General features: G+C 37.9%; 1 protein-coding gene across 1 annotated transcript; it reads right to left on the bottom strand.

Annotated features, from left to right (window-relative positions):
• Window positions 1-9,121: 9,121 nt before the first annotated feature.
• Window positions 9,122-9,808, bottom strand: LOC148732484 (uncharacterized). The gene has a single exon (XM_088757852.1). It carries the CDS (start codon window positions 9,806-9,808, stop codon window positions 9,122-9,124), a length of 687 nt encoding a protein of 228 aa, XP_088613978.1.
• Between the last annotated feature and the right edge of the window lie 1,320 nt (window positions 9,809-11,128).

Raw genomic sequence — 11,128 nt, 5'->3', positions numbered from 1 at the left:
AAAACACGCCGTATGTATCCGAAACTCAGTTCAGGTTGTTTTTTAAGGCTTGATGGCCGGGAAGGTATAGAGTCTGCGGGTAATAGATGAAGCAATGAAGGCTCTGGAATTCGTCATTCCTTTCTCGAATAGGATGGATGTTTCAATTTGAAAACGAACCATTCGCTCCGACGAAAGGCTAACGCTCGAAACGTCAGCTTTTGTAATCGTTACGGTGGCCAATTTACCATTTCAACTTTGTTGATATATCCAAATTATTTCGTTACTCCCACCGACGCAGCCCCAAACAGTTTCTTTCAAAACTATCAGCCTTTATCAATTACTGTGTTAATCAGACAGCGGTATAACCTCGCTGACCCGAACTCTTAAAGGAAGCAAAATTGGTAGAAACTTCGGGTGGCCTTAGTAGGCTCACAGTTCGCAGCAGGCGGGCTCGGGAATAAAACGAAATATTTATAGATTTTGAGAGGGTATATTTAACAATTATTCCATGAGCGTGCGTTGGATATGAGATGGCGCGTAGCGCCAAGTTGGCTATAATTATCTCGTATCCAACTAGCGCGAGTGGAATAATTGTTTTATTAAAAAAAAACGCCACCAAGATATTAGAAAAATCTTCTCGACTTTATTTTGTAAGGAGAAACCGGCTGTTACAATGTACAGACATTAGATTGTGGTATACTGGCTCATATACCAATAAAAAGTCTTGAATTGCATTATCCAATGATCCAGTTTTTAATAAATGCAATGATCTGGGATAATCACAAAGAAACCTTAGCAACATTCAACAATGATTTAGCTTAAAATGAATGATAAGAAAACGATGAGAAATTTTCTCATTGTTTTCTTATCATTCATTTTACCCGTTGAAGACTGCAGTTCGGGCAGTCGAAAGCTCGTAGTTTTTATTCATTTTAGCCAGAGATCGTTTTTATTTTCAAGTATGTATCATCCTGGCTGCGGCCCTTCGATATTTTCACAGCTATAAGTGTTTGAGCGATAATTTATGCCTATATTGCTTCATTGCTGCCTATATTGTTGTTTTGTTTTGTGTGCTTACAATAACACTTTAGCTCAAAGCATAGAGCCTGTTATCTTTATCACTGGATAAATTTTTTCCGATACAGCCTCGGCAGTTTTGTATATGATCTAAGGTGTAAGCTAATGCTAATTTTATCTGGAGCTGACCAGAGAATGCAAGTAGGAAGGACTAATCACATTCAAATTTTGATTGTAGTTAATTTCAGAGCGACATTAAACAATTTAAGCCTCCTTTGTCAGTATTTTAAGGCAATTTTCTTCCTTTATTTCATAACTTGGCTATCCTTCCTTTCTCTAGAATACGCGCTACCCAATTTGATGTTCAGTGTACTTCTATGTCAATGTTTGATCGTAGAATCCTTTCAGTTACGAAATTGCTTATCTTTAAGTAACGAGGTATTTCATCGACAGATGACATAATCCGTAGGGTTTATGTCGAATTAATTTGATGGCCTGCTCCCAGTTGGCTTGTTAGCTCAATTGGTAGAGCGCTGCACTAGTATCGCAGAGGTCAGTGGTTCGAGTCCCGTACAGGCCTGAAATTTTTTTCAGGTCTGATTTTCACTATTGCTCAAATAGTGCTTTACTGCGAAGGATCGTTCACATATACGTCTCATAACCGCAGTTCATACATATGTTTCATATGTTTGTTGTTGTTTGATTTATCATCTACGGGTTTATGTCGAATTAATTTGATGGCCTGCTCCCAGCTGGCTTGTTAGCTCAATTGGTAGAGCGCTGCACTAGTATCGCAGAGGTCAGTGGTTCGAATCTCGTACAGGCCTGAAATTTTTTTCAGGTCTGATTTTCACTATTGCTCAAATAGTGCTTTACTGCGAAGGATCGTTCACATATACGTCTCATAACCGCAGTTCATACATATGTTTCATATGTTTGTTGTTGTTTGATTTATCATCTACGGGTTTATGTCGAATTAATTTGATGGCCTGCTCCCAGTTGGCTTGTTAGCTCAATTGGTAGAGCGCTGCACTAGTATCGCAGAGGTCAGTGGTTCGAGTCCCGTACAGGCCTGAAATTTTTTTCAGGTCTGATTTTCACTATTGCTCAAATAGTGCTTTACTGCGAAGGATCGTTCACATATACGTCTCATAACCGCAGTTCATACATATGTTTCATATGTTTGTTGTTGTTTGATTTATCATCTACGGGTTTATGTCGAATTAATTTGATGGCCTGCTCCCAGTTGGCTTGTTAGCTCAATTGGTAGAGCGCTGCACTAGTATCGCAGAGGTCAGTGGTTCGAATCCCGTACAGGCCTGAAATTTTTTTCAGGTCTGATTTTCACTATTGCTCAAATAGTGCTTTACTGCGAAGGATCGTTCACATATACGTCTCATAACCGCAGTTCATACATATGTTTCATATGTTTGTTGTTGTTTGATTTATCATCTACGGGTTTATGTCGAATTAATTTGATGGCCTGCTCCCAGCTGGCTTGTTAGCTCAATTGGTAGAGCGCTGCACTAGTATCGCAGAGGTCAGTGGTTCGAATCCCGTACAGGCCTGAAATTTTTTTCAGGTCTGATTTTCACTATTGCTCAAATAGTGCTTTACTGCGAAGGATCGTTCACATATACGTCTCATAACCGCAGTTCATACATATGTTTCATATGTTTGTTGTTGTATGATATGATTTTGTTGCACACAACTAGAGATCTGATGCTCTCAGTACACGATTGAGATACATTTGTAGGTTTTTGATCGTAAATTTTTGCCTGTATTGCTTTACAAGTAACCTCTCCATTTCCAGGCGAGAACGTAGGTGGGTTGGCAGCCACGAGCTTAATGGAACTAAGTGACAGAGCCAACAACATTGAGAGTGCAAAAGCACAGACGAACTGAAAAAGAGGAAAAAAAAACCGAACTCAAATGTTTTTGATTCACGTCTCATTTTTTGACATGATTTTGCTGGGAGTGTTGCACACAACTAGAAATCTGATGCTCTCAGTACACGACTGAGATACATTTATAGCTGTTTGATTTTCGATTTTTGACTGTTTCGCTTCACAAGTAACCTCTCCATTTCCAGGCGAAAACGTAGCTAGGTTGGCAGCCACGAGCTTAATGGAACTAAGTGCCAGAGCCAACAACATTGAGAGTGCAAAAGCACAGACGTTGGAGAAAAAGAGGGCATTTAAGGAAGGTTGGAATAGATACCGCAATTAAAATAACGTACTTCTTTTTATAACGCAAATAATTTACAGAAACAGCTGCATTGTAAAGACTATTTAGACAGTTAATCTTCTGGAAATGTTCTCTTGTTCAGCCATGCATTTCCTAAGATCAGTGCAAGTGTTAGATGATTAAAGTCAAAACTGAACATTTTCCATCGCAATTTTGATCACTACTCTTCGTTATAAGTAGCTCAGTAAACTTGAAATGTAACATTCCAAGGAAAAAAAAATGTAATAATCGTACCTGTTTTGAGTTTTTGTTCATTTTGTTCTTGTGTTTCTTTAGCTTCTTCTTGCCCACAGGTGTCTTTGAACCTTTCTTCGGGAACTGATGTAGAGCCTTTTCATCATTAGCTCTTATAGATCTTCCATAAACTAACAATATCTAAGTTATTCCGGTTTGGAGAAAATTGAAACCGTTATGTCTCATTACCTCATGATGCAACATCTTGTGACATCAGCACCGTTGGATTGTTTCAGAGGGTGGCATCAGTTAATTCGTTTTTGTTCATCAATTTTTAATGAAGAAATGTGTTTAAAGGAAGAAGTAGCTCTTAATAGACATTTTTGAAATAGGACAGATGTGAGAAAGTGTTCTATGAGTATAAATTTTAAAAAACCTGGTTTCAGTTACATGTTATCATAGTTTACTTCAAATGTACAACGAGATTCTCCTCTACAAGTCATTGGTCTCAGACATGGAAACTATCAATTTAGTGGAAAAAGTAATCTCAAAAGCCAAAGAGTGCTTCCTTTTTTTTTGCACTTAATTCTATTGAGTCAGTGAACCGTGGGAAGTTGAGGCAAATTTGGCATTACTCATAAAGTATATTTCAAGTCATTGGTCTCAGACATGGAAACTACTAATTTTGTGAAAAACGTAATCTCAAAAGTCGAAAAATGCGTCCTGTCTTTTACACTTACTTCTATTCAGTCCAATGCACCATAGGAAAATCGTGGGCAGCTAAGCTAGAATGGTATTACTGATTAAGTACATTTATAGGATGAAACCACTAGTACACATAGCTTTCAGTGCTTAAGCGAAAGAACCTGCTAAAAGCTTAAGTGAGCGTTCAGTGAAGACTTCAAATACGATCCATATCATTTTATTAGCATCGAATAGTGCGACAGTAAGGCATTTGTTTCCTGTAAGAGCTTAAGTATCTAGTTGATAAACTGTGAAATTACAGTAGATGAATGAGGTATTTTAAATTCGAACTGGGGACCGGGAAAATGAATACAATAAATGGAAATCAACAGACTACAACAAGTATAAAGGAGCTAAAACGTTTAAATATTTCTTACAAGAGCATTATTAATCGTAGGTATTAAAGGTATTTGAATCATGGTTATTTATATTAGCTTCCCGTATGACAAAGGAAAGGATTATACTCATGTACGTAAGTCACCTAGGTCAAAGTTTCAATTTCTGAACAGGCTAACTCGGCTATGGATATAAATTGTTGACAACTCTATTCAAGGGTTTTTGTGAATACTCAAGTTGTCTTTTGCAATTCGCACTGCTTTTCAAATGACTACGGAAAGTTTCTAACGACTCATGCCGAAAAAAAGCTCTACCATAACAGTTTTATTTCGTTTGCCAACGACCGGAAGACAAAAGCATTTTCCGTTCCAAAAATAACGATAACATGAATAAGAACTTCTTGAACACATGCGCCGGAGGGTCGTAATAGAGTGATGGCTTTTAAGGCTAGCTGTTAAAATTTGGCCATTTTACGGCTAACGGTTAATTTCTCTCCGTTGCGTTGAAAGAAAACAAATTTATGATGAACTCTTTTCACGACTAACGGCTAAAAATTTGTACCTTTTTACGCCTAACCACTGAGTTTTTTTTTTTTTTACCGTTTCACGACTAACGGTTAAAGCTCATTGAGACTCTCGTTCCGTTGAATGCATAAAAACGAATGAACTCTGCATATTTGTGAGTGATCATTGATGACAATAGTCGACTTCCTCTCTAAAGTGGCCCAATCTAGAAGGTTTTCATATGGATGGGCCGAAATTACTTTCTTTACATAAGGCAAGTTGGGGAAGAAAGCGTCCAATGGCTACTCGGGTCGATTTAAGTGGGGCTGTTTTTGAAATGTGTCGCCTTGTTTTCTCGTGGACGTGCAAAACGATTAAAGGCAAGAATTCAGTTCTTCAGTTCTTATATGTTCTAAAAGGTCTGAAAAAACTAACTTTCGCTTGTCGAAAATATAATCGCAACGCGTACATAAATCATATTACTCATTTAACAAATAAAAAATGCTTAATTTCTCATTACACACGTTAAAATATTTCATACCGAGTTGTGTTTTTTTCGTTGGTTATGGGGGTCGCATTTTCTATTGTATTTCTGTTATTTCTTTATTTGCAAGCTTCTTTATTTCCATCATTGCTTCACGGCTAGCCTACAGAATTGTTGGTTCCGTTCAGCCAATCAGAAAGCTAGAAATTCAATAACCATGTTTCAATTTTTAATATGTAGGGAAAATTCTCTCTTGAAAATCACAATTTATTTACTATTAGAAAAGTGAAAATATAACCACTTCACAAAAACTGACGAGTTTAAATTCGTAATAGTAGGGAGGTAATTAAGAATGTATAGATTATTTTCAACCATCTACTCCTCCTCCACACCTCTGAATAAGGTATTGTCACGCCATCAATTTCACCTGTTTCGTCTCAACGGGAAGTCATTTACCTAAAAAATAAAATCTTCCTGTGAGGTCATAGATACAGGAGCAATTGCCTCGAGCAAAAGTGCTTATACGTAACAATCAAATCAGCTCAATAACAAGTATGGGACTGAGATAAGTTCTTTGCTCAAAGTCACCGTAGAAGAATTCAAAGCTGTTAATTTATAACCCATGGCCAAAAGTGAATGCGTATATACTTTGGTCGCTAATCAAGCATTTGATGACTGATTGATTTGATAACTCGAACAAATTGCGGGCTTTTGGAGAGTTATAGAGGATATTTTCTCTAAAAAATGCGCAAGCAAAATATTAGATACTAAACAACAAAAGAATAGGTACAAATTAAAATCAATCAGTAATTATAGAATAATATTACGTTTCACTAAAAAAAATAAGCTTAAAAATACTTTGTTTTACTAATTTCATTGTCTGCAACGGACAGTGAGAGAATACATTATTTCCACAACCGTTCCTTTTCGAAAGTGTTAGTTGAGGGATACTAAACCATTAACTAAATAATTTACATTTCAGAAATCATTCTCATTCTCATTGAAAAGAAGAAAGGATATATTCCGTGAGGGAAGAGTTCATAAAAGCAGTAACAGAGTTGAGTTTACAAGAACACCTTAAGTGATAAGGCAAATTTTCCGATACCTTTTTGAAAACGGAAGCTAAAGTATTTTTAAGTACAAATTGTTCAACTGGTTGCTGAAGTCATAGTTTACAGAGCTATTAGATCCAGTGGCTTTTTTCTTGTGCTTCACCGTAAATAATCGATACCAATATTTGCGGAATTGATGTCATAATATCTTAGGGTTCCACAGTCAATTCAATTCCTTGGCATCTTTTTTAATTCCGAGCTTCAAGGCTTCAAGACTTCAACATCTCCACTACCATATTTTCACTGGAAACTCTCTTCGTTATTATTTCGCTTCATTAAGTTAGAAATTTGAGAGAAAATTGCTTAAGCTGGACCTAAGTCAGTGTACAAGTTTCTGATACCAACATTTGAAAGGATAACTGAAGAAAGGCGTGGAAATTGTGTTAGGAAACGACATTACGCAATTTTCGGAGAGAATGCAATCGATAATTGTCTTTGGTTGATAGATAGACGTTTATAGACGTTTATTGAGAAGAATACCTTAATAGCAGCTGGAAGCTGAATTGCAAAGGTGTACAAATTATGTAATAGAACTATACAATAAAATCAAACCTAAAAGGGAACTAATTTACATATACAATTGTAATAAATGTTAGTTAAAATGTCTTGCGCTTGCCGGAATGAAAGTATCTCTGAACCGATTTGTTTTAAAGGAAACTCTAAATGGTCTGCGTTGTCGTAACTCCATAAGTTGACCTCGGTTATCGAAAGGCAGTAAGTGGTACAAACAATCCAAGGGATTGGAGACGATGTTGTTAAATAATTTTAAGCAAAGGTCTTCTCTCCGATCCCTTAGGGTTTTCAGCTCTGCCATCTGAAGCACTTCTCTATAATGATTATCATAACCGTATATAACTTTCAAGGCTCTCTTTTGGACACGCTCTAAACCTAAGCTCAAATAATTGGGGAGGCTATAATGGTAGACCTGAAATCTATAAAGTAAGACAGATTGAATACAAGCAACATAAAATTTAACTAATTCAGGTGATGGTACCTTAGCTCGCTTTAACTGAGTTAAAAAGTAAAGGCGCTTAGCGGCCTTTTTAATCGTCTCAGTAACGTGAGTGTTCCACTTGAGGTTGTCTTGAAAATACACACCCAGTAATTTTACGACACTAACGGCACTAACCTTAGAGCCATTAATTTCTATCAGATCGTAGGAAGGAGGGGAGCGCACAAAGGAAACTCTTAGCTCATTACATTTTTTCGGATGGAGTTGAAATGAATTGAGTGTTGACCAGGTAGCTACTTCGTTTATCATAGACTGAGCATTGCTAGGACCACCCTTGCTTATGATTTCATACACTGTCGTGTCATCTACATATTTTATACAATCACTGGCTGATGGTACTTTCAAATCGTTTATCATAACCAAGAATAGCCACGGTCCCAATTTTGTTCCCTGCGGTACTCCTGCTCGGACCGATCCCCACTCTGAGAGACAATCATGTGCAAGTTTGACCCTTTGTTTCCTATCTTTAAGAAAGGCTATTATCCAATTAATGATGTAAGGGTTAATGTTGTAGGTCGAGAGTTTCGATAACAAGAGGCTGTGGTCTATCAGATCGAAGGCTTTTCTATAGTCCAACGCAAAGATTCGCACGGTGTTCCCCGTTCCGTCTGTTGCTTGCGCCCAATTGTGCATCAGATTTATTAATGCGTGCGCAGTGGAGGATCCTGGAATACACCCAAATTGATCGGGTTCCAGGCGTTTTAGAAGTGCTGGTTTCACATGTTCATGGACGACGTAGTGTGCGGCAATTTTGGACAACGTTGGCGTCAATGATATAGGTCTCAAATCCTTTGCCGCATCCTCAACTATCTTTGTTTTGGGAAGAGGGGTGATGTTTGCACATTTCCAAATGTCCGGTAAAGTGCCTTGACTAATAGAGGAATTGATGATACAACGAAGGGGTTAAGCGAGTTCAGGAGCGAAGTCACGCAAGACCCAGTTTGGGATATTATCTGGGCCCCCAGCTTTGGAGGAGATGACCGTACTAAGGCATTTGAAGGTAGCTTCCAGTGAAATAATGGGATTTTTAAAACCCTCAGTGCTCACAGTTTCGATATTATCTAAAAGTGGGTCAAACGAAGCTTGAGGTTCCAGCAGAGCTGTATTGATTTCATTAGCCAAGATCTTAAGGTTGATTGAGGTAGCTGGTTTACTTGCTAGGAGCTGATTTGCGACACTTGTAGATGTTTTGTTCATTCCACATAACCGCCTACATTCGGACCACCACATTTTAGGATTGTTTTCGGTCAAAACGCTGACTTTAGTGTTGTAATAAGAGCGTTTGCAGAGCTTCCGTTCCCTGTTTACTTTGTTCCGGTAGTAGTGAAACAATGGTTTGTTGTCTTGGTAATATGCTCTTTGACGGTGTGCTATAAGTGCCTTGCTTTTTGGGAAGGATAGAATCTAACCCTATGTGAATTAGGTGACTGAAGTGAGTATACTGTTCTTGGACGCTATCTATAGTGTCGATTAATGACCAGTCGACCCCCGTCATATAACGACCAAAAGCCTATTTGGACTCAGCGTTAACAGCACGTGTAGTAACCGTTCTGTATGCAGGAATATTGGCCTTCGATCTAATTTTTGGAAACAAACCAACAGTACAATGATCGGATAGTCCGAATGGCGGGAATGGAGAAGGTTTCTCGTAGTGTTCTGTAAGATTAGTTAACACTTTGTCGAGTGTACGATTCCCTCTTGTTGGAAAATGGACGACTTGCGTGAGGCGGAACTGCTTAATAACTGGTGAAACATTTGCCCTGTTCCAGTCGCCAGCGAGAATTATACCTGCGCCAGGGATATCACTCTCTATCCTAGAGAGAGAATCCATCATGTAATCAAGGAGGGGCTCATCTTTGGCAGGTGGTGGAGGATGGTACACTGTACCAATGATAAGGCAGCTATAACCCCGAGGCAATCGGTTGGGCGTGATCTTGGCCCACAAAACCTCAGGGCCCTCGGGGTCAGGGAACTCATAGTCCCGTAGAATTGAGAATTTGATGGAATCTTCTACATATAGAGCCACACCCCCATGTAACCTGTGGGTCCTATCTTCGCGTATAATGTTGTAGCCACTAATGTCAACTACGCTGTCATCAATAGAATCTTTCAGCCATGTCTCCGTTATACAACAAAGATCAAACTTGTGGGTGTTCAAAAAAATACGAAGTTCGTCTATTTTTGGCGCCAAACTCATTACATTACATGGTTGATAAATTAGGTATGTAAAATCATAAACCAAATTGAATCTATTGTCTTCTCCATGGTTGCTTTAGTTCGAACATATGCATGGTTTTACAATCGTTAGGTTGGTGTCCCTTTCACTTAGTAGTATAGATTATTCTGACATATAAAGGGCCATCTGTACCAGTTAAGAAATGGGGTAGTTACATGTACTCTGGTAGCTTCTAATTGATTTCGCAATACGTTGACCACTACACTTTCTATCGAAACCCAATAACACAAATTATCTAATACTCTCAATTTTATCCTGGTATTTTTCTTTTCAACCAATTTGCGGCCTTTATATTATATCATACAATGATATATCAACTTTTTAACGTTTTAAAGTTGCTGGAGGTTTCGGTGATAATTTTAACAGCGACTTTAAATGTTGCGAAATTCGCCTAAGAATTGTTGCTTCTTTTAAGTGCAAACACCGAACGCTAAAACTCCAGAGGAGCCAAATTAGTATTTGCTGCAAGATCTCTTTGAAGAAAATATATATCGATTTGTCAGTGGCGACCATATTGATGGTTTCCCAATGAGGCCATAATTAATTATTACTTCAGAGTGTCACAGACGCAATTGTAAAATTAATTATTCAATTACACTCTTGAATGACTATAGCCATCCTTCTCCCTATTTTCGTGCAAAAATATACTTTCTCAAAACCATGATTTTATTCAAAAAGATTTACAAGGGGAATATCAAAGTACATTTTTTTTAATTTGTCGTTTATCCTTAGCAAAGTACATTAACATGTCGGCGATGTCCGTCATATCCACATTTAGATCATGCGCATATATTAATAAGTTTTATCTAACTTCTCATAATTTCTGTAATACATCATCAAGAGATTTATCTATCCATTTTGTACGATCTGTTCAGCAACAGCTAATGGGAAACTTGCAATACAGGCTTTTCTTGCCGTTTTTTGGAAAACAATGGGTAAAGTTGTGCATTGCATACACCGGCAGTAGCCGTCCACTGCTCGTGTGTTTCCTACAAGTATGGTGTGTTAGAATCTTGTTGCACACAACCAGAGATCGAACACTCCGTCAGTATGCGACTTCGGATCAGTCACAGTGATAGATGTTTTAGCGAGGATTTGCGCCTTTATTGCTGCACAAGTAACCTTTCCATTTCCAGGCGAGAAATACGGTGTTTTGGCGTCCACGAGGTTAATAGCACTAAGTGAGAAAACCAACACCATGGCAAAAACAATCTAAATTAAATAAAAAAAAAAACAGAAAACACAGTGGATTAGAAAAATATTTGGCTTTTTGTTTCATGT

Source organism: Stylophora pistillata, chromosome 4 (genome assembly GCF_964205215.1).
Source record: "Stylophora pistillata chromosome 4, jaStyPist1.2, whole genome shotgun sequence".
In the NCBI taxonomy this organism is placed as follows: Eukaryota; Metazoa; Cnidaria; class Anthozoa; order Scleractinia; family Pocilloporidae; genus Stylophora; species Stylophora pistillata.
The sequence above is the reverse complement of the archived record's forward strand: the minus strand, read 5'-3'. Positions and strand labels throughout refer to the sequence as shown.

Excerpts from the sequence above, each read along its gene's own strand:
- LOC148732484 (XM_088757852.1), bottom strand. The coding sequence starts at position 9,808 with ATGAGTTTGGCGCCAAAAATAGACGAACTTCGTATTTTTTTGAACACC.